Source organism: Haemaphysalis longicornis, unplaced genomic scaffold, assembly GCF_048455015.1.
Source record: "Haemaphysalis longicornis isolate Haplotype H1 unplaced genomic scaffold, Haemaphysalis longicornis Haplotype H1 scaffold_3, whole genome shotgun sequence".
NCBI lineage: Eukaryota > Metazoa > Arthropoda > Arachnida > Ixodida > Ixodidae > Haemaphysalis > Haemaphysalis longicornis.
The window spans coordinates 168,572,358-168,600,191 of NW_027526335.1; the positions used below are offsets into that span (position 1 = coordinate 168,572,358).

The following is a 27,834-nucleotide window of genomic DNA, read 5'->3' on the forward strand; positions in this document are numbered from 1 at the left end:
GCAGCGCAAACAGCCGAACTGGTAGGATCCAGGCAGCAGAATGCTTACGCAAAGCAGTTCAACAAGCGGGCGACAAGCAAGAGCTTTCAGGAGGGGGACGCAGTGTTGGTGTTTGATGACGACAGGCCGGGTAAGATGTTCCCCAAGTGGAAGGGACAAGGTAGGGTAACCGAGCGGTACAGGGAGCACTCATACTTTGTCGAAATGCCGGAAGGAAACCGACGGCTAGTACACGCAAGCAAGTTGCGACCCTATAACAGTAGGGTAATGCAGATAGGCGTCGCTTTCGAGGAAGATGAGGCGTTCGGGGAGGTGGAGTGCGCGCCCCAATCTGGGAAAGGAGGTTCCGCGGACATGACCTTGTTGGGGAACTTATTAGGTCATCTCGAGAAGAACGAGAGTGGTCAGATCCGCAAGGTGTTTGCGGAGTACAGCGGTTTGTTCGACGACAGACTGGGGGTGGCGAGGGTACGCGAACACGATGTAGTGTTGCAGGAGGGCTTCACGCTAAAACCGTGTAAACCGTATCGCATCCCCATAGCTCTAAAGGGAGAAGTAGGGGCGCAGTTGGACGAGCTACTAGATAGGGATTTAATTTTCCCGTGCGAGAGCCCACACGCGCATTCCATTGTGTGCGTGGCAAAAAGGGACGGATCAGTCAGAATATGCGTTGATTACCGCAGACTGAACGCAGGAACGGTGTCCGACGCGTATCCGATGACACTGCAGCAGGAGCTCATAATGAACGTCGGGCAGGCCAACTATATTACCCTTTTGGACCTGCGAAGAGGCTACTGGCAAGTGCCTCTAGCGCCAGCGGCTCGATCACTCACCGCCTTCACGTGCCATCGGGGGCAGTTTGCGTGGAAAGTCATGCCTTTTGGCCTCAAAAACGCGGCGCAAACGTTTCAGAGGGCCATGAATGAGCTGCTCCACCCGCACTCTGAGTACGCCTGTGCGTATCTGGACGACATAGCGGTATTCAGTGAGACCCTGAGCGAGCACGTACAGCATTTAAGGGCGGTCTTCGCGGCGTTAGACCGGGCGAGGCTCAAGGTGAAACTCGAGAAGTGTCAGGTCGCCCGAGGGTCCATACGCTACTTAGGGCATATTGTCGGTTCGGGAGCGCACGCGCCGGACCCGGACAAGTTGGCTGCAATACGGGGGCTTAAAGAGCCAACCACTAAGAGGGAGCTGCGCAGCGTCCTCGGACTGTGCGGCTACTACCGAAGTTACGTGCCCAACTATGCTGAGGTGGCGAGGCCGCTTACGGAACTGACCGGGAAGGGAATTCCAAACAAGATTCCGTGGTCGGCCGAAGCTGACAGCGCGTTCCAAAGACTCAAAGCAGCACTTTGCGAGGCGACCGCGCTGGCAACGCCGAAGCCGGACGCGCCGTTTTTGTTGTCCACCGACGCCTCGGCTTTCGCGGCGGGTGCCTGTTTGTCCCAGCGCGCCGAGGATGGCTCCGAGCGTCCCATAGCGTTCGCGAGCCATAAGTTCACGCCCACTCAAGCTCGATGGTCGACCATAGAGAGGGAGGCATTTGCGGTGATCTGGGGGCTTAAAAAGTTTGACATTTGGCTCTTCGGTGCCCAGGTGACGGTGATCTCCGACCACAACCCCCTTTCCTTCCTCACTTTGTCCACGCCACAGGGCGCAAAGTTGACTCGTTGGGCACTAGCGCTGCAGCGCTATAATGTTGTCGTACAGCACCGAAAGGGTAGCGACCATTCAAACGCGGACGCTTTGTCCAGAGTACCTAACGCATGTTGGGAAGCGGGTGGCAGTGTTGGTGGCCTGGCGGGCGGCGAGAAGGACCCACTCAAAGAGAAGTGAGGGGTCTCACGGCGGAGAAGAATACCGTGAACGCTCGAACTTGCACAGGACCCATCGGCCTGAAAACGACCTTTGCATGGGTGTTTGTTTGACACGAGAGTGTGTGTGCGTGTGTGTTGTTTTCTTTACGGTGACGCGCTTTTCCTGAGTGGACACTATGCTTATGGACAAGTGCCTGTGTTGTCTTGGAAAGTGACCGTGGGGGATTTTGTCGGGTTTGCTCCGTGTTGTGTTCATCTTTTTTTATTCAGTTTTAAGGGAGCGGTTGTCGCTATTATCTGTGTCTTGTTGGGATCTCCATAAGAGGCCTTTGGGCCCTTATGTTTATCTTGGGAAGGGCGTGTAAGGGTCGGGTGATCCCGTCATTATTGCCCTAATTTCATGCCCAGGCAGGCAACAGGGCAACGGCCTCGCGGGCGTAGAGCCCCCCCCCCCCCCCTTGTGCGCCGTGTTTCGGCCTTGCGTGCCAGATGGAGGCAATCGAGGGAGCTGCTGGGTGGATGACCGCGCTTCGTATTTCGCGCGGCGGATGCAGTGTGCGGCCGGGCCGAAGCTAGCGCTAGGTTGAGGCGTCGGATATCGTTGTGCACGTGCGTTTGGTCTGAGTGGCGCGTATGGTTGCGCGCCCTTGGACGAAGGGCCCGCAGCCGTGCAGGTGCGTGGGAACGCGGTCGGAGCGAGCGCGACCTCCTCCCCCGGATGCGAGGTTTCTTCGATTGCAAGCATGCGCTCATCGGACAGACCGGGTTGAGTCGTGGCTCGTCTCTGACGGGGTGCCGCGGGCACATAGCGACTAACGGCCTCAATGTATCCTCTTTGTAACCAACTGTAAAAAGTGTAAATACAAGTTTTCGTTTCGTCTCAACGGGTCGTCGCCTTCATCACAGCCGCAGCGCTGCACTAAACGCAGCGCAGGGCTGGCAGGAACTCCAAGGGTCACCAACGCCCGCCTCGCAAGGAGGCGAATTGGAGAAGAACGATACATTACTCTCCGTTCTTTGCCGCCATAACTGAATTAGGTTAGGAAAAGTAAAAACTAAAGATACGATGCTATGCAACAAGTTAAACTTGCCAGAACATGCCAGAAGGGTAGACGAGTCTTCAAAATCGGCCTTATATATATTCTTGAACGCGAAAACGCATAAGGTTCAGCGACCCCTAAGGGCAATTCTTTCTGTGAACGGAACTTGGCAGAAAGCAGTATCTTTGTTTTTACAGGAGAAGCTAGGGATTTAACATATTAACGATCCGTTCTTGGTGAAAAGTTCTTCGGATGTTATTAAGGCTTTGGATGCTAAAGCAGATAACCACTACATAGCATGTTCATTCGATGTCAAAGACCTTTATTATTCGATTGCGCAAGATGAATTGCTTCATTTTTTAGAAGACGAGATCGACAATCATGAACCCGTCGCATTTCAGAACGCTGACGGTATGACGGTTGCCAGATTTTTAGAATTTGTTGCCTTTGATTTGTTGCCTTTGATTTTTCCATCGTGGAACGGCGAAATTTATCTCCACAAAGAATGGCATTTCCATTGGTTCATGCATCGCACCCATATTAAGTTACTTTTATTTAGCTCTCAAAGATAGGGATTTAGCAGACCGAATCAAGACAGCCATGTCAGGAGACATTTTTAGATTTGTTGTTGATTACCTAGTAGTGTTTCCATGTGACAACAAGAGCACTAATACTTTGATGCAACAACTCGTAACAAATTTTAATGACTGCTTGATGCGTCTAGTAGTAACCCATGAACTACCTGACGCAGGATGTGCCCGATTTCTTGATCTTCACATTTCTTTTAATCATGAGCACATTTATTTGGACATACGAACCTCGATGCAAGAACTCACTCCCTGCGCATGACTCGGCGCATTCGAAACTTGTTAAAAGAGGTATTGTGAATGTGTGCATGAAAAACTCACTTGTTAAGTCATGCTTTCATATGATACGCTCTATGTTTATGAATCAGGTTAATAGCCTAATTAATGGAGGTCATTCTACATAGCTATTAACGTTCATTGCCGAAGGATTGGTGAAGAAAATGAAGGCTAGGCAAAAAAATGATCGCAATAACAAAAAGGGAAGGTTGCAGTATTGCCGTACCTACATATGGTGTCGTATAATCTAAAAAGACTTGCCAAGCGTGCCGATGTAAGTTGTTTTTTCAGCTCCAGATAAATTTTCCAGACTATGTACACAAGTTAACAGCGATACCCCAAGTTCTCAGGTTTGTAGGAAGAAGCACCGACGACAGTTGATCCCATGTGCCACAGACGTAGTTTACAGCATACCTTTATTGTGTGGCAGAGAATATATCGTGCAAACGGGGAGATGTGTCAACGATAGGCTAAAGGAACACAGTTACAACATGAAAACAAGCAAAAACGGTCCTCCAGGAGTACATTGTAGGGACTGTCCTGGGTGCGAGCCTATCTTCAGTAGTACCGCAATATTGTGTAAAAATAAGCATAAACAGACGAGGGAAATTAGTGAGGCTCATAAAACTGCAAAAAAAGAAGAAAAGTGTCTAAGCGTCCCTTCTGTCACTCTATCAGCAAAAGAAATCACCTATCTAGACGATTTTAAGCACATGGTGGTAGTGATGTCGTGGTGGATTTGTTCTATTTTATTCTCCAATGTTGGGTGTAGATTTCTGTGTTCCCTTGATTTCTGCTGTATTTATAAAGCAAACGTCCCAGCAATAAACTTCAGTTGTTAGTGAGCGCCTGTCTGTCATGCTCTCCCTATAGTCCTCGTATCTTGTTTGGGCTGTGTATTCAAGATTATGGTTTTTTAGTGTTATCGCTTGTAGGGCTCCCACGATAAAAAAGCTTTTGTTTCTCTCAGGGAATGGTGCTGGTTTCAACGATAAGAACCTAATGCACCTATTGCTCTAAATATTTGACAAATTCCCAAAACAGTTAATTTTGTGTTCAGAGCATTTGTTTCATAAATGAGGGTGCGTTCACATCATTGTTTACGTCGATGCACCTGCAGGGCGCATCCTATCTGAACGTGTACTTAACGCTCTGCATTGCGCAGATCGCGCCGAGCTTGTACCTATCACAGAATAGAATATTCCCGTCCATCCCGGAGATATCGAATTTAAATTCAAATCAGGGTTTTGCGCGCTGAAGCTACATCTTACCTATGTTGTGGGTGATGGTCGCGGCAAAATATCTGCCTTGGAGAATATATACAGGCAGCCGGAATCGCGTACACAGTCATTCGATTGTCCGACCTCTTTCAGAAAAAGTGCGGCAGTTATTCGACTCGTGTTATTGGGGTCTGCACAAAATGATTTCGCGATTAAAGACCATACTATCTTAGCTTCAGCAGCACCGAAAGTAGATCGTTTTGCCGCACGAGCGGCGCCGCAGCACCGAATTGTCCCCATGTAGAACGTGTTTAAGCCAAAAAACTAGACCCCCACGCTCACCTTCAGATTTTTCTGCTATTTGCGCACCATTAGGTCATTACTCTAAAAGTTGCATTACCACGGCTGCCGATTTTACTTTTCCTTGCAACGAAAAAACTTGAATTTCAAATGCCACGCTCAAGTTCGAATTGGTGTTATCACACCTGCCAGTTGTTACTTGATCATTCAGTCATACCCACACAGCAACAGTGGTTGGTCGTTCGATTAAAAAAGAGAATGTCAAATTGGCAGATTCACCAGCTTAGTGATGCCCCTCTGTCATTTGGGGGTGTAGAAACGAGGGAACTTATCTCTGCACTCGTTAGTGCCTGTCGGTGAATCAGACAGACCCAATCTGTGAGCACTATTTTTCTTACCTGATTTCTGTCAAATAAATTGATGTCATTTGGATCATGGCCGGGTAAAGCTGCACAGAAAAAAATATTTTTCATTAGTTATGTTGCTCTGATTGCTTGCTTTTATTAATTTTATGAAAAATGCCGCTAAAATTATTACTCCCTAATTTAAAAAACTAAAATAGGTAGGTGCAGAGGGTGCACACGTATTCAACATCATCTGAAGCAAAAAGAATTTCAAGCACGTCACTGTTTTTCAAACACCGTTTTTCAAAATTTCAAACTCCGGTCAAGTCTTCGTGAACGCCGCGTACATTAAACCAACAACAACAAAAACGAATTATGCTTGAAGAAATCACGTTGTTAATAGTGTATTGAAATGTAACGTTTATAAAACCAAATGGGGTAGAAACACCCTAGGTATAATTTTAACCCTCACGTGTTTTCTGTGGCATTAAATTGAGCTGTTATCTTTGCCTACTCCTTGAATCGGCGGAAAAAAGTGAGACAGGCCTCAGCAGTGATAATACGCCTAAGGCAGACAACCCCTTACCGTTACACATTTCGTGGACTTTCGTGGAATTTTCCTAAAGCATCCTAGGAGGAATAACCGCTCCGAATACTTTGTCTAGCCTCCTCACTGCACAAAATACGCCCAAGCTGCTAATTAAATCAAGGCTTAGCATGTTACCATTTACGCCAGAATATCCCAGGGTATTGTCAGTGCTATACAGGCAACGGATGGGAAAGAGGTCGTCGCAAAAGTTGCGAACAAGATAGTTGCACTTCTGTGCACGCCAAAAGAGATAGGACCGCCAGCCATGCCAGAATAAACAAACATAAACCCTGAAAATTCGATAGAAAGACACGACCGGAGTTTTGTGGTTTTTTAAAGCACTAATGGGGCATCATAGTAACGAAGGCGAGAAAGCGAACACGGGTGCGTACTAGGATGGATATTACCTTCTACATAGTATGCATAAAACATGAGGTTTAGCATTGCCTGTAAACTGTCACGAAGCTCACGTTCTTGCAACAAAGCCACATTTACTGATGGCGAAAAATAAAAAATACAACGTCATGCGCCAAATTTTATCACATTTTCACCAATGCCGCTAATATGACTGCACACCGAAATTTGAAAAAGCAGTGCTACACAAAACCGAGGCATTTCCACCTGAGAGGTACTATGTAAGTAAAAACTTTCAGAAACACAAAGATAATTGTGTTTCTGTGTCGTACAGTAAAGAGGTGAATTTACATCTTGCTACTCATTAAACAGTGTCAACCTACAGATGTCATATATTGAAAGTGCTCGTCAAATTGACGAAAAGAAAATTATTCCGGCTTTTGGGCAAATTATCTGTATAACGGTTCCTCACCGGCACAGACGCGGACATGATAATTCAAAGCTAACCTCAACAAAAAATTGCCTCTTTGCGGTTTTATTTGCCGAAGCTACATATCGGCTATTGCTTCCCGAATAGTGAACGTGGGGTTTCTAACATGCCACGATATAACGTTACAGGGGTGTTTCGTTTTGAAATTTTGGCCTGCATCAGAAAAATGGCCGCCACAGCCGAGATTTCACCGCCGATGTCGTCCTCACTAGCACAAGGCATCATTCCCTACGGCTGTAAAAGTTCGCAGGACCTGCTGAGGCGAAATACGTAACACCTTCTGGCGTTCACAGCTATAAACACGCGTATTATCACGTGGCCAAAGACGACACAGTTGTCTTCAAGGAAACCAAGTTTATTGGAGCGAACTTGTGCGGCCGCGAAGAAGCGGTAAAACAAATTGACTTACGCAGGCGAGGATCGTCGAAAGGAATGCCGCGGCGTCTGCTCTGCAGGCTTTTATCTTTCGGCGCAAGTGTTTCTGGAGCCGTCGATTCGCATCCAGAACATTGTAGATCACGGAAGATTATTCTGGGCTAGCGACGTTAGAGCGAAACAATCTGCTTATCTGAATGTGATAGCCCGCGCGGCATAAAAATAAAGAATGGAAGACGCGCTTTGCTAGGAACGCAGATAACACAGACGGGCCTGGCCCGGCAGTAAAAACAAACAATAAATAAGCAAACCATACATGTTTCGCGGCATTACCCCCCTCTAAGAGTGCATCTACCCGATGCTAAAATAAAACACAGTCCGAAAAAACAACAAAAAAAAGTCCGTCATCTCGCATAGTAAGGTTTCAAGCAAACCACATGGACGTCTTCGGACCGCGTGCGTCGTCGTGATGTTCTGGAATCACCATCGGGGATCACCTTTTAGGCAAGTTTGCCGACACGTCGTAGAATCTGGTAGGGTCCGAAATACCGTCGCAGAAGCTTCTCACTGAGTCCGCGTCGTCGGATAGGAGTCCAAACCCAAACACGATCCCCTGGGTTGTACTCGGCGTCTCGGCGTCGGAGGTTGTAGCGCCCGGCATCCACCAGCTCCTGGTCCGTTATACGAACTCGAGCGAGCTGGCGGGCCCGTCGAGCATCGCAATCGGCCGTCTTCTGTAGACGAGCTCGAACGATGTCATCTGCGTAGTTTCCTGGATAGCCGTGTTGTACGCAAACGTGACATACGGGAGCACTTCGTCGCATGTCTTATGTTCAACGTCGACGTACATTGACAGCATATCTGCGATTGTCATGTTCGGACGTTCTGTTAGTCCGTTCCTTTGGGGGTGGTACGCAGTCGTTCTTCGGTGATCCGTGTTGCTGTAGCGTAATACTCCTTGCATCAGCTCCGTAGAAATGGCCGTTGCAAGGTCCGTGATTAGGACTTCCGGGGCTCCATGTCGCAGCACAACTTGGCTTATAAAGAACTTTGCCACTTCTTGTGCAGTCCCCCTCGGAAGAGCGGCGGTCTCTACGTAGCGCCTCATGTAGTCTGTCGCTACGACAATCCACTTGTGTTCGGATCGGGATGTAGGGAACGGGCACAGAAGGTCCATTCCAATCTGTTGGAACAGCCTCGATGGGACGGCGATCGGCTGCAGATGTCCGGCGGGTCTCGTCGCTGGCGTCTTTCGTCGCTGCCAGTCACGGCAGCTCCGGACGTAGTAGGTGACGTCGGATGTGAGGCGGGGCCAGTAGTACTTCGCTTTTATTTTTCCAATTGTGCGCGCTGTTCCGAGATGTCCGGACGTCGGGTCGTCGTGGCAAGCTTTCAATATTTCGTCGCGAAGGTCTGCTAGGATGACAAGAAGATAATTTGTTTTGGTTCCGGGGCTGAAATTTTTCACGAGAACGCAGTTTTTCAGACTGAATGCTGGTAGGTTGCGTTTCAAGGTCCTAGGCACGGCGACGTTGCGTCCTTCGAGGTAATCGATTATGACGTGTAAGACGGGGTCGGCACGCTGCTGGGCGGCTAGGTCGCTCTACGTCATGACTCCGAAGAACGCGCTCTCCTCATCGGAGTCTCGTGGTGGTGGGTCGACGGGGGCGCGGGACAGGCAGTCGGCGTCGGAGTGTTTACTGCCGGATTTATAGACTACTGTAACGTCGAATTCTTGCAGGCGCAAACTCCGCCTACCAAGACGGCCAGAGGAGTCCTTCAAATTTGCGAGCCAACACAGCGCATGGTGGTCTGTCACAACCTTGAACGGTCTTCCATACACGTATGTGCGAAATTTCGAAATGGCCCATATAATCTGGAGGCACTCTTTCTCAGAGGCTGAGTAGTTTCTTTCTTCCTTGGACGGACCACGGCTTGCATAGGCGATTACGTATTCGCACCCGCTTTGTTTTTGTACGAGGACGGCACCCAAGCCTATATCACTAGCGTCCGTGTGCATTTCCGTTTCGGCGTTTTCGTCGAAATGCACGAGTACGGGCGGGCTTTGCAGGCATTGTTGCAAGTCGCAGAATGCTTTTTCTTGGGAATTTTCCCAGCTGAAAGGGGTGTTATTTTTCGTCAAACGTGTGAGTGTCTCTGCAATGCGAGAGAAGTTTGCGACGAAGTTCCGGTAGTATGCGCAGAGTCCCAGAAATCTCCGCACGCCCTTCTTATCTTTCGGTCTCCGGAAGTTTGCTATGGCTGACGTTTTTGCCGGGTCAGGCCGGACTCCCGCAGCATTGACGACATGGCCCAAAAAATTTAGTTCCTCGTATGCAAAGCGGCACTTTTCGGGCTTCAGTGTTAACCCCTACGTACGGATGGCATCGAGTACAGACTGCAATCTTGCATGGTGTTCATCGAAAGTCCGGGAGAATACCAGAACGTCGTCGAGGCATACGAGGCAGGTGTGCCACTTCAGACCAGCTAGCACAGTGTCCATGACTCTCTGAAACGTTGCTGGCGCCCTCCATAGCCCAAACGGCATCACCGTGAATTCGTATAGGCCGTCCGGTGTTATGAATGCAGTCTTCTCTCGATCTCTCTCGTCCACTTCAATTTGCCATTATGCTGTCTTCAGATCCATCGATGAGAAGTACTGGGCGTTGCAGAGGTGGTCGAGGGCGTCATCGATTCGTGACAGGGGGTACACGTCCTCTTTGGTGATCTTGTTCAATCGCTGGTAGTCAACGCAGAACCTCAGTGTGCCGTCTTTTTTCTTCACGAGTACGACCGGAGCAGCCCAGGGGCTTTTCGATGGCTGTATAATGTCGTCGCTGAGCCTGTCTTTGACTTGTGTCCGGATGGCTTCTCGCTCGTGCCAAGACACGCGGTACGGTGACTGCCGTGTAGGCCGGGCTCCATCTTCGGTTATAATTCGGTGCTTCGCTAGGAGTGTCTGAGTTCGACGAAAAACAATAGCTGTAGCGCCGCATCAAATCCAATAATTTGTCCTGATTTTCTTGCGCCAGCGCCGGGTTCACGTCGAAAGGATGCGGCCGCTTGAAAGCATCTGCGCGTGCGCATTCAAAGTCGGCAACTGCGATCACGTCACTTGCATCTTGCGTTTCTTCGAGGAACGCAATTTCAGCGCCCTTGTTTAGATGCTGGTACTCCTCGGTGAAGTTAGTGACCAAAACTTGGGATTGGCGTTGCTTGCGGCGGCGGTAGCAGTAGCAGTAGCGGACCACACGTAGAGGCTTTCCTCTTACACCCCGTTTTTCTTCATTGACAGACGATTCATTGCCACGTGCCTTTGCTTCGCACGCCGCCCACTCGTAGCCCATCTGCAAGCTATCTCTCAGCATCAGCCCTGTGGCCACGTGAAACCTGCGCACCGCAGCGCTATCACCAGGGGAAGCAGTCTACAAGAGGACGGGCGGGAGGCTCGGCGGATCACACGGCCGCGGCAGGAGTAGCGGCACACACGTAGAGGCTTGCCTCTTATACCCCATGTTTCTTCATTGATGTACAGTTTATTTTTGTTGTTGTTGTTACTACTGCTGCTGCTGATGCTGCCGCCGGTGTATTGGGTGCTGTGTTGCCGCTTGTTTGTTTTGACAAACGTGGTTATGTCAACGCGCCAAGGGACACCCATGACGGCTCGTGAATTTTCGAATATATGTGACGAGATGAAAGGTGCCTTTCGTCAGGAATTTAAGGAATTCAGTGAAAAACTGAATAGCGAAATGCAGGAGCTTAAGAAAAGCGTGCAATGCATGAGTGATAAGCATGACGAGGTTCTCGTCGAAATGAAGGCTCTCAGACACGAAAATTCTGAGTTGAAAGCAGCGAACCAAGCGCTCGCTGATAGATTGCACCTACTGAAAACACAAGCAAGAGAGACTGATGAAAGAATAGTGTCTTTGGAACAGTACACCAGAAACCGAAACGTAGAAGTAAAGGGCGTTCCGCACAGTTCAAACCAAAACCTCCAAGGCTTGGTTGAAAAGATTGGGCAAGCAATTGCTGAAGCGATCATACCTGAGGATGTTGAAATATGTCACCGTGTACTAACAAAAAATGTTACATCTGTCCCTAACATTGTCCTACAACTTAAACACCCGTCCAAGCGCAACTGGATCTTTCAAAAAGCACGGGAAGCGCGGATCAGCACAGTTGACATTGGATTCACCGAAACAGCCCCAGTATTCGTGAATGAACATCTTTGCCCGCAGTTCAAACGGCTGATGGGGATGACAGTGTCCCAAAAAAGCAAGCTGGTTGGAAGCATGTCTGGTGTCGGGACGGTAAAATGTTTGCCAAAAAGAAGATAACTCAAACAAGGTCCGCATCGTAAACGAGCAGGGCTTAGCGAAAATTGCCTAAAGTAGCGGAGAAGTAATGCGTATAAAGATTTTGCCATACCCTTACAACTTCCCGACACATGCCCTTTTTCAAATATAAGTCTGAATAACCCCTCGCTAACAAATTCACGTTAATGCACAGTCTGCAAGGAACAAATACGAAGTATTGGTTGACTTATTGCAGAGCATTACACGCAACTTTGACATCATCATGCTTACTGAAACGTGGTACGCAAGTGAGACTGAAGTAGCTATCATATCGGGGTTATAAGTCATTTTTTCTAAATCGCTCAGGGAAGAGGTGGGGGTGTTTTTATCGCCATAAGTGACACCCTTCCTGCCTATATTGTGCCTTAATTATCTTTAATAACCAATTATTTCGAAGTACTCACAATCCAGCATGCAGCGTACTTGATATCTGTCGTATACCGCCAACCTCAGGGTAATGCTGCAGCCTTTTTTGAATTTTTACGCCATTTTTCTTAGTTTGCATCTAGATACCGATATCACCTTATCTTGGGTGGTGACTTGAATGTTAACCTACTCACACCTTAGAACCGAGTTGTTAATTTTATTTGGGGACGAATAATTTGAGCAATGTAATTCACTGTCCCACATATATCACAGCTTCGCACTCGTCGCTGCTTGATCTTTTTTACGAATATTGAACTCGATAATGTATCGGCTGGAACAATAGATTGCATTACCAGCGACCATTTACCTATATATTTTGCCCTCAGAAAAGCTTCCGTGAACCGTAAGCAAAGACATACTATGCCCTGTCGAAATATTACCCAGGTAACGCTGACTGAAGCGAATGAAGTGTGGGAAGATGTTTACCGCGCAAGTGACGATGAAAGTGCCTATAACGTATTTTTCGCTAAATTTGAAGCCATTTACAACGAATGTTTCTCTGTAAAAATGTTTAAACAAGGTCGTAAAGCACAGAAGCCTTGGGTAAGCAAAGAATTCGTAAAAATGATACAAGAAAAAAAACGCCCCTTTTGCAAAAATTATGAAAAGCAGAGATATAGGCGATCTTAAACGATTCAGAAGATGTAGAAACAAACTAAACAAAGCCATCCGGCATCCCAAGAAACGCTACCTAAGGGATATTTTCTTCCCCACCACATTGTCTTCCCGACAAAACCTGGAAACATAGTTTGCTGGGTCGCTCAGTGCCGCACGGCATACAGATAATTCAGAATGGGGATGTGGTACCAGACGCGACTCTTGCCAACATGTTTAACAAACACTTTATTAACTTGACAAAACAAAGCAATAGCAAAACACCAAACAACTATCTTCATGAACATAGCATGAAAAGTTTCCACCTCCATCCTGCCACTAAAGCAGAAGTATTTGTAGCCTACCAAACTCTCCGAAACACGAACAGCGAAGATGTCGATGGCATTCAGCTACGACCAGTTAAATTTGATCTGGAAGTAATAACGCCCATCATAACGTATATATGCAACCTCTGTTTCGCCTCTGGAATTTTTCCAAAAAAGCTTCAGGTAGCGAAAGTCAGCGCGGTAGTTAAAAGTGGTGACAAAAATGACTTTACAAACTATAGACCCATATCAGTGCTGCCAACGTTCTCTAAAGGCATACAAAAAATAATTTCTTCGAGGATTACTTCCTTTTGTGATAAGTTTCTCATTTTTTCGGACGCACAGTATGGATTTCGACGAGGAAAGTCTACCACACATGTGCTACTTCAACAAAAAGAAATCATATTGGATGGTTTTGAGTCAAAGCTGTAACTCTTGAAATTTTTGTGGATTTTTCGAAAGCGTTCGACAGACTTAATTACGCGACGTTACTAACCAAACCTGAACGATATGGTATCGGAGGGACGGCGTTAAATCTAATCAGAAGTTACTTGCAATTTCGTAGTCAGTGTGTCGTCATTAACAAAGCACATTCCAATTTTCTTTCTATCAGTGCAGGGGTTCCGCAGGGCAGCATTTTAGGTCCGTTATTTTTATTCTGTACGTCAACGGCATTATCAAAATCAACGCTGATGCAAAATATGTAATATATGCGGATGTCACCAGCCTTTTCCTCACTGCTAATTCCACTGAAGAATTAACACGTGCAGCAAATAATACCTTGGAAAAACTGCATGAATGGAGTAAGGCTAAATCCCTAGCTATCAACGCATTAAAAACTATATCAGTTGTTTTCAGAACTAGAAGCACAATAATGCGCGGCCCTGTGAATTTATTGCTTGGTGGCAATAAAATACCCTGTGTTCCGAATGTCAATACTCTGGTTATTACATTTAACGAGCATTTATTTTGGGACCCGCATATTGACCAAGTCAAAACTAATCTTTCGAGGTCGTGTGGGGTTATCGGCAAGATCCGGTACTTTCTTCCGCAAAATGTGTAATTGCCTATTTACAATTCATTGTTTTACAGTCAACTAACCTCTGCTCTATTGGTCTGGGGGTCGACTGCACAAAGCCATCTAACCAAACTGCAAACATTGCAAAACAAGGTATTACGAAATGTAACAAACCACTGTCGTGATTCGCCGTCTAAAGACCCATACCGCGATCTAAAAATGATTACAATCAAACACCTATATTCATACATACTTGTACGACACTACATAAAGGAAATGAAGACTGGTAGTAGGCTCTTGGAGGATACTGCTAAATTAATAAAAAACGCAATAACTCGACCGCTCCGGCGCATCCCACATTGGCTTACCCCCCTTTGCAGGACAAACTACGGAAAGCAAAGACGGCAATGTCAGCTACCTTACAACCTCAACCAACTACACCTATGTAAAATAAAGCCAGAAAACCTAACGCTTAAATCGTGGAAACAGTACAATGTTTATTTGGCGCTCTTCTGCTAAATGTGCATACGTGTTATCTGTACTTTCATTCATGCTTGTTTTTATGTTGTACCATGGCGCAAGTTGTGAAATTCTCTAGGATGTACATAAGGTTCATATTTGTTTCGTTTGAACTGTGCATTGTATACTGAACCATTTAGAAATTGTTCTGTTCATTTTTTTTATGTTTTTTTTCGGTTTTCGCACTCGGTTGGCCGACTGAGGTTTGATTGTTTCTGTTCATTTTTTTTATTTTTTTTAACATATGACACTTGATTTGTAATTAGAGAACGGCAGTGCTGTGCTGCCGTCGACGTGTGTACACGGGGTAGGGTCCTCGTGAAGACAGCGCCTGTGCTGGCTTTTTTACCACTCTCCTTGCGACGTGGCATGTAAATAAAGCTCGCGATGCCTCTTGCGACAGAGACCGCGGCCGAGAATCAACCTTTTGTCACTCCCTATAATACCTTCCACGTCAGGAGCAGCCTCTTCACAGTAGACGGCGACCATCAAGCTTGCGCGAGGTGGCAGGGTGACATGATCGTCGGCGATCCTTACAGCAGCACGGTGTTCGGGGTTCAGCTGTGGCGTCGTGGAGTGATCGGAGGCAAAAGTTATCGACTTGATCTGTAGGTCAATTATTGCGCCGTTTTCCGTCAAAAAGTCTATTCCGAGAATTACGTCACGGGAGCAGTTAGGCAAACTGACGAACGCAGCAGGGTACGTGATGCCGTCTATGATGACGCGTGATGTGCACGTACCACTTGGCGTTACGAGATGGCCTCCTGCTGTGCGTATATGCGGACCGTCCCATCTTGTAACTTTCTTCAGCTTAGACGCGAATGGTCCGCTCAACACCGAGTAGTCGGCTCCCGTGTCGATGAGGGCGACTACGTCAAAGCCGTCGATGGACAACTGGACGTCGGACGCTGACTTCCTTGAGTTCCGGGTGCGTCCGGGCGTCGCATCTCGCCTTATGCGTGTTGACGGTCGGGCAATCTGCGTCGTCGTTGTAGTCGTCACAGCGGCAGGTTCGGTCATGTCGGGTACGCCTCGCGCCGTGTGGTTGTCGTCGTGTTCAGGAGTCGCGTCCGGGTTACTTCGGGTCGTCGGGCTGAGGGCATGTCGGGAATCATCGTCTTCGGCGAGTCGTTGCGTCGTTGGAGGGTTTTTATTTTTCCACGGTCGTGCAACTTTCCACGTGCGAAATCAGCATTGCTACGGCGGTTGGACGACTGGTATGGGTAAAGCGACGGCGAACGGTTGAAACGGGCTGGTCCACGGCTGGCGTTGGACAGGTATTCTTCTATCTCCGATGGGCGCTTGCCGGGACGGGGGCGGGGTGCGTCGACGGAGACCCCTCGCAAACCGAGCCTCTTGTAGGGGCAGCGAAAGTAGATCTGGTCGGCCTCTCCGCAGTGGTAGCACAGCGGACGATTATGTGGCGTTCGCCACACGTCGGTTTTCCTCGGGGCGGGGGTTTGCACCCAGGTGGTTTGGCCGGCGACAGGGGACGACGGTATGGAGTCTCGTGACGATAGGGTGCAGGTGGGCGAGGTCGACGGGCAACAGCCGCGTAGGTCATGGCTTGTGGCTCGCGGGGTGGTTCTGGCGTTTATGTACCCAGGGCTTGCTGAAGTTCATCCCTGATGACGTCGGTAAGGGAAGCGACTTGGGGTTGCGATGCCGTTGGGAGACGTTTTTGCAGCTCCTCCCTCATTACTGCGCGGATGGTTTCGCGTAGGCTATCAGCCGGAATCCGCATGTTGTCGACGTAGTTCGCATTGGCCGCGACAACGAAGTTGCGGTCATACTGCTTAGCACGCATTTCGAGAGCCTTCTCAATCGTGCTGGCTTCGGTCACAAATTCGGCGATGGTTTTGGGCGGGTTGCGGACAAGTTCAGCAAGCAGTTCTTCCTTCACACCGCGCATCACGAAGCGCAACTTCTTTTCTTCCGTCATTTCGGGGTCGGCGCGGCGAAATAGTTGCTTCATCTCCTCAACGAAGATCACAACCCCTTCGTTGGGGTGTTGCGTGCGCGTTTCCAACAAAAGGGCGGCTCGTTCTTTCCGCACAAAGGTGGAGGAACTTCCTCTTAAAGAGTGTCCAGTCGGTTAGGGAGCTTTCATGGTTTTCAAACCCCGTTCGGGCCGTATATTCCAAGTAGAAGAAGACATGGCGGAACGTTTCTTCGCCATCCCACCTGTTAAAGATGCGGACGCGCTCCACTTTCTCCAACCAGTCCTCAGGGTTTTCTGCGGGGGATCCGCGGAACGATGGTGGTTCCCGGGGCTGTTGGAGAACGAGGGTAGTGGTCGTCATGGTGCCTGCGTTGATCATGGTGGTGGTCACGACGTCTTTCTTCACTTTATCCAGAAGGAGCCCAAACTCCGGCTGCAGACCTTGCTGTCGGCGGCTAGCACGAGTGGGACTTTCTTGTCGGCTTGACGAGGGCGTAGGGTGCATTTACCCAGCATCTCCACCAGATGTCACGTGGCCAAAGACGACGCAGTTGTCTTCAAGGAAAACAAGTTTATTGGAGTGAACTTGTGCTCCCCTAACAACTCAAAAGAATACAGAGGAGGCCAAGCATCGGTCAACAAAGTGACTTGCACAGGCGAGTGTCGTCTGATCGAATGCCGCGGCGTCTGCTCTGCAGGCTTTTATCTTTCGGCGCAAGTGTTTCTGGAACCGTCGATTCACATCCAGAACATTGTAGATCACAGAAGATTATTCTGGGCTAGCGACGTTAGAGCGAAACATTCTGCTTATCTGAATGTGATAGCCCGCGCGGCATAAAAATAAAGAATGGAAGACGCGCTTTGCTAGGAACGTAGATAACACAGCCGGGCGTGGCCCGGCAGTAAAAACAAACAATAAATAAACAAACCCATACAAGGTTCGCGGCAATATGGAAGCCGATTAGAGCAATTGGTTCCCGTATTCAACACATAAATACTCGTGCAATGAGGTGAGGTTTACCAATTTTGGGCATGTGATCCATGTAGCAGAAACCCCCACGGGCTGCTTTCTTGAACTTCAAGCTGTCGTCCACTTTGTCAGAGTTGTCGTAGCACAACTTGCCGGCGTCTGTCTTCCACAGGAGGCGCGCGTCCCCACGTATGTTTCCAATGACTCCAGTCTTGTTTCCATTGTCTGCGTGCATGTACAAGTATGTCATTATGCAGAAAATTAGGAAACGGTTCTGTGCTTGTTCAGCGAAACGCGTTGACCTTTACGGTGCCACCAGTAATGTACACAGCTACTTCCCTCCTTAAATGTGTTTTAAATGATCTTAAATGATGTGTGGCTTGGTTAGGAACGCTCCACTGAACCGCCACGTCCACACATAGCATGAATAGTCGCTGAAAAAACTGCAAAATGGTGACTAAAAATAAATGGAAATCGAAGAGATAAATAAGACATGCCCGTACATTTCGCACATCGTTAACCCGCGAAGATGTAACGTGCGTCGGTGTTTTACGTATGATGCGTAGCCTGTTGTCCATTTTGGGGTAACGCGTGGCAGGTATTTGTCATTGCTACGTTGCCGCTGCTCCGCCCGCATGTGCTTCCGCGCTTGCCCGCCTTTTTGGCTAGAGCTTTTTTTCACGCGGTAGCTACCCGCCCGCACGATCTGCTGCGAGAGAAACTGTCGCTCCCTTTCATGCGCTGTTCCAACTTAGCAGTCTCTTCCAGTAGATAGAGTATCTCATCTATAGACTCATAACCCATCACTCTGCAATTAGTTGACTCCTCTCACACCTGGTTTATTGGTAGTCGCGCGTGGTATTGCGCCGGAAGAGTTATATTCGTACAGGGAGCAGACGGACTTTCTTTTCTCATAGCCAGAAAAAGCTTTCCTTTAGAAATCTCCGTACTTATTGCACGTGGATAATACGAATTTCAGCAGTAGCTGCTGCTGAAATGCGTGAAAATTCTCTAATCCCTCCCCTCGTAAACTTAATACTTGCACCGACCTGCTTTGCCATCCGGTCGTGCAGCCGTATACGGCTGCATGCTCTATTCTACGACGTATGCAAGTGCTAGCGGCCCTCATGGGACCCGTCAAGACGGCACAAAATCGATGCTTCGACTTGTCGTCTGATTGGAAACCTCAGCAACATCGCGAAGGATGTCTATCCTTTTCTGAAGTCTGATCCTTCATGAGCTTTCTCCTGAGCTCGCTGTGCTGAGAGGTCGATGCGGATGTACGTAAAAATGTTGCCGTCATGCTCTCTCTACTGCTCTAGCCATGAATTTTATCGTTTTACGCAATCGGAAAATTCCCATTTTACGAATTTTGGGGTTTAACACGCCGAAGCTAAGTGTAGACTATCAGGGTGCCATAATGGAGGGCTCCTGATTGATTCTTACCAGCTGGAACCTTCAAACGTGCGCCTCAATCTCGACACGAGTTTTTTAGCCGTTTCCTTCCACTAGAAAAGCAGGCACCGCCGCTGTCTTCAAACCTCCACGTTTGCGCTCAGCATCGGAACGCCTTAACCACTAAGCCACAACGGTAGGTCGGTGGTGATAAACATTTTTGCGATTGATACAGTAAACGTTTATTGCCACAGCCATCATAAAACTTTCCCCGGAATTCTACGTAAAATCGATTGAATTCGAGTAGTGGAATCTATGCTGTTGCCGTAGACACAGTTTGACATACCGCTTCGTTTGGCAAAGGTGTAAGGTTTAAATAAGTCTTTCCGCCAAACGGTACCATAAGATCAAAGTAGCATCACTTGCAGCGATCATCACAGAACTCTAGTCAGGTTTGAACTGCGTAAGAACTTTAAAAAGAGAAACTGCGCGTCCCGATTCGGAATGAATTCCAACATTTCAGCTTCAGAACAGTTTATTTATTTATTCTCCACAGTGCCCCGGAGGCATTACAGCGGGAGGGGGGGAGACGGGTTGTTACAAACCAATGTAAAAAACACTGAACAATACAGCAGATATCAGTTCACAAGAAAAGACAATCACTCAAATAGAATCGAGAAAAATATAGCAATGTGAAAATTGAGAATATCGGTACATGTAATTCAACACTACACAAGTTGAGAACGGAACAAACTGCGTATTTGCCTCACAGTTTTGTATCACAGAGAAGCATGAAAGCCCATTTGCGCTTACTAAGATGAACAGTGAACAAAAATGCACATTACAAAAAATAAATACATTCGCCGGGCGTGCGTTTACTAAGATCAACACTGCTCCTTACTAAAGCCTTGCTAAGGTAAGGCTTAAACGCTTAGTAAGATCAACAGTGAACAAAAATGCCCTGCCCACGCTCTTTTCTTCTTAATTTTTACTAATATGTCCCTAACACACGTTTTTTCCCTGACCCACTTCGCTCTCTTCTTGTCCCTAATGTTACACCTATCATCTCCGTTCCATTGCTCGCTGAATCGTCCTCAAGTTAGGTTGAAACCTTTGTGAGCCTCCAAGTTTCTGCTGTCTAGGTGAGTACCAGTAATACGCCGCTGTCATACACTACCTTCTTCAGGGAGTGTGGTAGGCTGCCATTCATTATCTGAGAATGCCTACCGAACGCACTCCACCCCTTTCTTATATTTCTAATTATCTCAGCCTCATGGTTGGGATCCGGGGTGACTACTTGCCTCAAGTATATATATTCGCTTACAACTTCCACGGCCTCGCCCCCTATCTCAAAACGCTGTGCTCTTCCGAGTTTATTGAGCATTGCTTTAGTTGTGTGCATATTAATTTTCAGGCCCACGATTCTACTCTGCTTGCCCAGGGCTGTAAGCATGCTTTGCAATTCCTCTCCCGAGTTACTTAGCAAGGTAACGTCATCAGCACATCTGAGGTTACCCTTAAGCCAATCTGTTCCCAATGTTCTGAATACCTCTTGTAACCATGCTGTGAATAACATTATAGAGATTGTCTGCTTGTGTGACGCGCTTCCTTATCGGTATTTTACTGCTCTCATTATAGAGGACGATGGTAGCTGTGGAGCCATTTTAGATATCGTCTAGTATACCCACGTAATGCTCGTCCACACACTGATTCCGAAGTGCCTGAACGACTGCCGAGGTTTCGGTCGAGTCAAATGCTTTCTCATTATCAATCAAGGCTATATATAGGGGTTGAGTATACTCCGTGCATTTCACTATCACCTGATTGATCGTGTGAATATGGTCCATTGTTGTGAATATAAACCAGCAAATCTGGAGGGACGAAATCGAAGGCTTCTTTAAAATAACAAACATACAGTCAACATCTGTTCGATTATCTAATGCCTTAGCAACACAATGAGAAAACACTGTTAACCGCGTAACGCTTGAGCAGCGTCTGCGGAATGCATGTTGGTGTGGGTGCAACTGGGAATGGTTATTGATATGTCTAACTTTAGCTGTGTACAGAACGTGCTCAAGAATTTTACAACACAACTGAAACTGGTCCATAATTTCAGACGACGCTTCGGGGCCCTGATTTGTGAATTGGTGCCACAGACGCTAATTTCCAGTCCTCGGGTAGTAAGCGTTGTTCAGGTCATTTTTAGAAAACTAGTTTGAAGCATTTTTACAGTATATGCGCGCAATGTTTTAATAAAGCATTTGGCAGACCATCTGGTCCAGCAGCTTTGGAAGTGCTGAGACCCTGAAGTAAGGCTTCTATGCCGTTTGCATTGAACAATAATGCATTGAAAAATAAACAATAATGGAGCTACAACCCTACCCTGAGGCACACAAGAGGTAACGTTCACAATTTGGGAAGTTTAGTCGCCATACTGGCCATGTGTGAGGTGACGCGCTCGTTTCGGCGACTACGGTGACGCAAGCGCGGGTACATGACCGTGAAGGGATTGCGCTCATCCTGCCGTACCGAAGAATAAGAAGCGGCAAGTCACACGAGGGGAGGACGTGGTCCAATGAGAGGCGGCCATAACCAAAGGGCTAGGCAGGCCAGGCGACAACAGAGCAGAACGTGTGGTGGGGTGCAAAAGGAAGGTGACAGGAGAGCCGTGTCCTGTCGAGAGATCGAGAGCGTGCCGGGATTCTGAGACCCGAGCTCTCGAGAGTTCTACCTGACGCCCTGCCTCCCTGCGATCCCCGTTCGGTCCTCCAGAATCGTGGCCCGCGACAGGCGCACATAGCCGTGGTCTGCCCGGTTGCTGGCCCGCTGCTTACCGAGTGCCATCCATGGCAGTTGCCAGTTCCCTGCTGTCCGCGACCTGCTGTCGCTAGGGCGGTTGTGGCTGGGTGTCGAGCACGACTGTACCTGCAGGAGCTACGCCGGGTTGACCTCAGCGACGACTCCGCACGCGGTACAAACCTGTAGCTGTGCCCGTCGCGCCCTGCACGGTCCGGAATCGCATCGCCTCGCAGCGCTAAGCGCCGGCCCCTTGACAATACCGCCCAGTCATGGTGAACGTTTTTCATGAACTTTTAGAGCTGTGGTTTCTAGATAGTGTATTTCGTGGTGCCTAAGAGGTTTTGTTAGATTTGTCGTTTGTCAGCCCGTATGCAGTCTTAACATGTTGCATTTCATGGTGTTTGTTCTGGAATATATGTGTCTTTGTTCTATTACTAAACATCGTCCAGTTATTGGCACTTGGGCCAGTCCCAGCCGCCACTGAATTCCCGAAAAGAACCTGCGAGGTTTTTTTTTTCTCACAACATGATAGTGCCAGCCAGATAGGTAATTATGGATCTACCAATAGACGGGACCACAAGGCATAGGCTAAATAGTTTATACAGTAGTTTTACATGTGACACGCGATTGAAGGCCTTAGCGAAGTCTAGAAATAAATACATCACCTCTCGCAAGTGTTAAGAAAGGGGCGGGCGAAGAGCAGCAGAGAGGCAGGAGGCCACCGATCGTCAGGAACTACTTTGGGTACGACTTCAGCATGGTTGAGCAACAAGTACTGCCTGATCACTGTGTCGTACCTCTGTAGCAGCCCTTCTTGGTGAGAAAGTCGCTTTACTAATCTCTGCAGGCGGTTCAGTGCGATGTCACGATTGTCCGTCAAGGAATTCTTCCCGCCTTCTTTCCAGGGGAGTGCAACAGTGTACCTTCCGTTGTTCTTCTGAACTGTTTGTTTAAACTGTACCAGGCAATCAGTAGATTGTTCGCTCGTGTCCGCTATGCCCATTGATTCCAGTTGCCAGAAAGCCTGCAAGAGCTCTGACGCGGATTCGTCCTCCGTGACGCTGCTCACCCTCAGAACGCAGACCATGAGGTGAGTTCCCCCATCTAGGAATGCCTTCTGCCGAGACGGACCTTGCAGCGTCCACCCAAAAATAGTGTTTATCGCCGCCAGGCCTTCGATATCCGGGCTCCGAATAACTTCTCCCGTTAGCAAACGCCAAAGGTAGTCGGATCCAATGAGCAGACCGAGGCCGGGTTCTGAATCTACTCCTATGAACATCTGCTGGTCAGCAAAGACCTTGCCCTGCCTTCGCAGATCTTCTACGAAAGAGATATCAGCTGATGGTGCTGATACATCTTGGCAGATGACAGGTACCACTATCGCTTCGATGGAGTGGACATCTGTAGCGTGTTGGCTCCGAAGGGGAACTTGAACGAATTTTCGCTTCTGCGCACACGGAGTAGAAGCATTGCCGAACGTGTTGAATGCGACCGTCGTCTCGTTCACAACCTTCAAACGCAGATTGGTTGCGAGGTCTTCCGTGATGAACGACCTCTGGCTTCCGCCGTCGAGTATACCTCGAACGAGTCGGCTCCTCCCGTCGTGGCTCAACCATGCTCGGAACGTCTGAAGGTACACCCCATTGTCTTTAGAACGATCGTTCGACTGTTCGTTGCTTCTCCCTCCAGACGCTTGAACCGGGGCCGATACGCAGACCGTTGTTCCCGGTGCACCCTCGGTTGCATTATTGCCTTTGAACGAAGGGTCGCACATGGTGGTTGCATGCCTCCCGTGGCACGACGCGCAACTCAATCTGGCCCTGCAGTTTCTCGCTTGGTGACCCTTGGTCGTGCACCTAAAACATCTTCTGTCCCTTGCGAGATGCTCTTTCTTAGTAGCCAGCAAGAGGTCGGCGGTGCATGAACGCGTGCTGTGCTTCTGGGAATGGCAAAAGAAGCACTCCTCCTTTCGGTCTTGGCGGGCAGTGACGTGTAATGCCGACGCCGTGAAGGGGCAACTTCGCTGCTTCTCTGGTCGGTTGCCAGCAACTTGTCGCTGGGGCAACTCGCAGCACTGCTCGCGGCTCTCTAGCTCCATCCTCACAAAAGTGAGCAGCTCTTTCAATTCATCGTCCGCTTCAGCTGTCACTGCCAATGAGCGGGCTGGGAGTGCCTCGTCTGCTGGGGAAGGGTTCAGCTCTCCCGATGAATTGGCTGGAGGAGGGCCGTACCCTGGGGAGGTCAACTCTCGATGCCGCTTCTCTTTAGTAAAATTCAGCACAATATCGTGTGGGAGCGCGTGCTGCAATATATCTACGAGAATGGCAGAGAAGCTGCAGGTGGGCACCTTCAGAGAGTTCAAGCAGCGGCTATGCAGCTGCACCGCATCGTAGAGCTGCCTGAGCCCCCGTATGTCAGCAGACGATTTTACAGGCCACAGATTCCTCAGTGCGGAAAGATGATGCTGCTGAATCCTTCGCTTGTTCCCGTATTGCTGCTAGAGGATTTCTATAGCATCCGCATAACAGGCGTCTGTGGTCGGTAAGCCTGCGATTGCTGCAGCCGCCTCCCCCATCACGTAAAGGCGCAGATAATAAAACTTCGACGTGGGCGTCAGAGCGTTGTTGTGGATGGTTTGCTCGAACTGCTCCCAGAAACCCGTCCAAAGCTGAAGCTCACCTCGAAAGACCGGTACGTCCAGCGGCGGAAGCCGAGGTCCCGAGGTCGTGGCCGCACTTTCCTGTCTGAACGGGACCATTTCGTTAACAGCCGGCGAATGTGGGGTGTTCTGAGCGGCTCGTTCAAGAAAGTCGATCTTGCATGGAATTTCCGCCAACGTGTCGAGGGTCCTATCATTGTATTCCTCGGCCGCTTGATACTCGATGTCTTGTTCCTCCGCCGTAAGGAAGGCCTCGAGCTCCTCGCTGATCTTCAAGAGCTCGGCGTGGTTGGCCATGAGTCGATCTTGCAAGCCCGTGAGCTTGGCGATGTCTTGACATCCAGCGTCGAGCAACGAGCGAGCTTCCTTTATAAGCCTCGTATTCTTGGCTCTTCGCGGAGAAATCCTGCTCTTCAGTCGCTCCATTACGCGGTAGGCTGCACCTAATCGTCCCCCCAGCCGTGACGTTCCAGGACCACTTCGTTAAACGATTCCTCCCCCACTCGCAGCGCGAAGGGGCGGAGCAGATGAAAGACGGGCCCTTGAGGTCGTGCGTTGAAGTCAATCGTTGCCGCACGGGGTTTTCGGCACCAAATGTTAAGAAAGGGGCGGGCGAAGAGAAGCAGAGAGGCAGGAGGCCACCGTTCCGAGCAGTTTCTTCTTCCTCTCTTTATTCCTCTACCTCTTTTTCTACAGCAAGATCTTGTATACATTCATTTCGCGGCTTCGTAGTTGATAGTCTCCTCCTAATGCCATGGTGATTAGGTTTAAGCACGCTGTTCTTTCAACGGCTTCAGTGAGAAATTTTAAGATAACGTATTGAAGGATTTTTGAGCATGAAGTGAGGGATATTGGCCTGTAAGTTAAAGGGTCAGAGACATCATCGATTTATGCGCTGCGATTATTGTAGCCATCGTGCATTCTTATGGAATGGTACACTCCCTGAGGTGATTTAACAAAAACAGAGTGAAGGTATTTACTTACACGTTCTCCGTACATTTTAGAAAGCTTTTGGCAATTTTGTCTCGGTTGTAAGCTGCCTCCACCTGTTCCCACGAGAGCGTGCGTAAAGGGGGTGCTTCGTCGGAGTGTTAATTTTTTAATATACTTTCCGCACTACTGAGCGTGGAGAACTTCATGTGAGAAACTTGGTCCAGATTTCTCTTTTTTCTGCACAATACCTCCGCCTACGTTTGGCCTTTGTCGGCTTGAACAATAACAGGTTTTCGGTGGTCGGGAACCTACGCAAGACAGCCAACGTCTTATTCTATTACGGGCCTGCTTGCAATCGTCATTCTACCCGGGTTTCGGATTATAATCCTTCTCAAAAGAGGTTTGGAAATTGCGTTTGTGACGCTTGAGTTACGTGAGTGGTCATTGTGTTTGCTGCTTCATTATTACCAAGGCGACCTAAAAGTTCATGATCAAGTATAGAGTGAATTTTTCTCCAACTCTGGCATCATCCTCATACTTCTCTGGCAGTAGAGCGTTCGCTTGTCTCCTTTCTAAAAGTTCAAGGCTGAATGGAAAGTGTGAATAATTCCGCAGAGGTTGTTGATCCCCTTGAACTGAAGTTTAATTTGGATTTTATTGGCGCAGCAGCCAAATTTGGCTATAATGCGCCAGACACAAGGTAAATAGTTTGAACTAACTACGGTAAAAGGCTCATGTAAAAATCATGTAAAGTGGTAAAATCAAAGTTTCTATAAAAGCTTGAGTGCACTCAAAAATTTAAAAACCGCTCAAGAAAAAATGATGTAACATGGTAATATCAAAGTTTGTCTAAAAGCTTGACGGCACTCAAAAATTTAAAAACCTTCTCCAAGGGAACCAGGGGTTCATCACCGAGCAGTAAAGCAGGGTGCAATGGAATTTGAAATTTATAAAAGTGTGAAAAAAATTCCCGACGTTTGTTTTCGTAACTAGGACACTCGATAAGTATGTGTATTACTGTAAGGCGCTTCCCACATTGCTCACATTCTGGAGGGTCTTCTCCCAGCAATAAGAAGTTGTGGGTCAAGCGCGTGTGCCCAATTCTTAGGCGACATAACACCACCTCTACAAATCTTTCTTTATGTCTGCAGCTCTGCCACTCTCTCAGGTGCGGCTTCACAAGGTGGAGCTTGTTTTCATTGAGTTCTGTCCATTCAGACTGCCACTTCTTCGTTATTGATAATTTTAGTCTCCGTCTGTAATCCTGGTAGGGTAAACGAGTTTCTGTCACCTCGAGCTCTTTTGTCTGGGCTGCGAGGGCTTCTGCCTTTTCATTGCCGTCAATTCCTACATGACTCGGTACCCAACAGAAGCTCACGTCTAAGTGATTTTTGCTACAGTCCATCAGTTGGTTAAGCACTTGTTGGACCAGCGGATTTTTGGTTTTGTTTCCTGAACACAGGGCTGCTAGTGCGCTGAGAGAGTCAGAGAAGATGATTGACTGCGGTGTCCTTTCAGTGCATACTTTGTTTAAAACGAGCTGTATGGCATGCAGTTCGGCAGTGAAGATACTAGCGTCAGGTCTGAGCCGCTGGCATTCTTCGTAATTAGGTCCAATTGCAGCGCTCCCACATGCCTTTCTCCTTTAGAACCATCTGTGAAGTAAGTAGCACATCCGGCATACCTGAACTGGATATCTAAGAACTCTTGTTGCAGTAGTTCCTTTGGAGTGTTGTGCTTATTGTACTTCAGCAAGGAAAAGTCACATTGTGGCTTGCGGTATTCCCATGGAGCATAACCGGTTCTGTGGGTGACCAGCATGGTATCGTCTGCATAAAAGTCAAGGGCTTCATTAAGAATGCGGTACCTGAAAAACATGGTTGGAATAGTCCGAGGCTTGTTGGTAAAGAGAGTTTCAAAGCGAGGTTTCAAAAATAGCTGTCGACAAGGGTGAGTGGTGCAGGAAAGAATTCTCAATATGTACATGTTTCCGAGGAGTACTCTCCGTTTGTTAAGTGACCATTGATTGGTTTCTGCATACAGGCTTTGTACCGGAGATGTCCGGAAAGCTCCGGTGCTTATTCTCAAGCCCGAATGGTGAATGGTGTCGAGCGCCTTGAGTACAGATTCACGACCAGATCCATAGATAAAGCAGCCATAATCCAACTGGGAACGAATTAGACTGTTGTACAGCCGCAAAAGACAGGTACGATCTGAGCCCCAGGTTCTGTAAGATAAATGTTTCAAAACATTCATTGATTTCAGACACTTTTGTTTTAGATAATTAACATGGCTTTTAAATGTTAACTTTTGGTCAAATATTAAGCCAAGAAATTTGTGCTCAGTTCGAACAGGGATTTGGGCTGATTTAATGTGCAGCTCAGGATCTAACACAATTCCTCGGTGCAGACTGAAAGGCACACAGACTGTTTTTTCTGCACAAAAGTTGTATCCATTTTCCTCGGCCCAGTGCACCAGACGGTTTATGCCAAGTTGCAGTTAC

The 27,834-nt window shown here is 48.1% G+C and overlaps 1 protein-coding gene and 1 pseudogene across 8 annotated transcripts in view; both read right to left on the minus strand.

Moving 5' to 3' along the window:
• Positions 1-27,834, minus strand: part of LOC144175627 (E3 ubiquitin-protein ligase MIB2-like) — a 279,842-nt gene that overhangs the window by 137,188 nt on the left and 114,820 nt on the right. For 7 of the 8 annotated variants that reach the window (XM_077704683.1, XM_077704681.1, XM_077704677.1 and 4 more), the window contains 2 exons: positions 17,597-17,770; positions 5,642-5,691 (listed from right to left, as the gene is read on the minus strand). In XM_077704683.1, coding sequence (XP_077560809.1) covers positions 5,642-5,691; positions 17,597-17,770 — 224 coding nt within the window. The remainder of the gene's footprint in view (positions 1-5,641; positions 5,692-17,596; positions 17,771-27,834) is intronic. The other variant, XM_077704679.1, reaches the window with a different exon arrangement.
• On the minus strand, positions 16,228-17,590 carry LOC144173744 (uncharacterized; annotated as a pseudogene).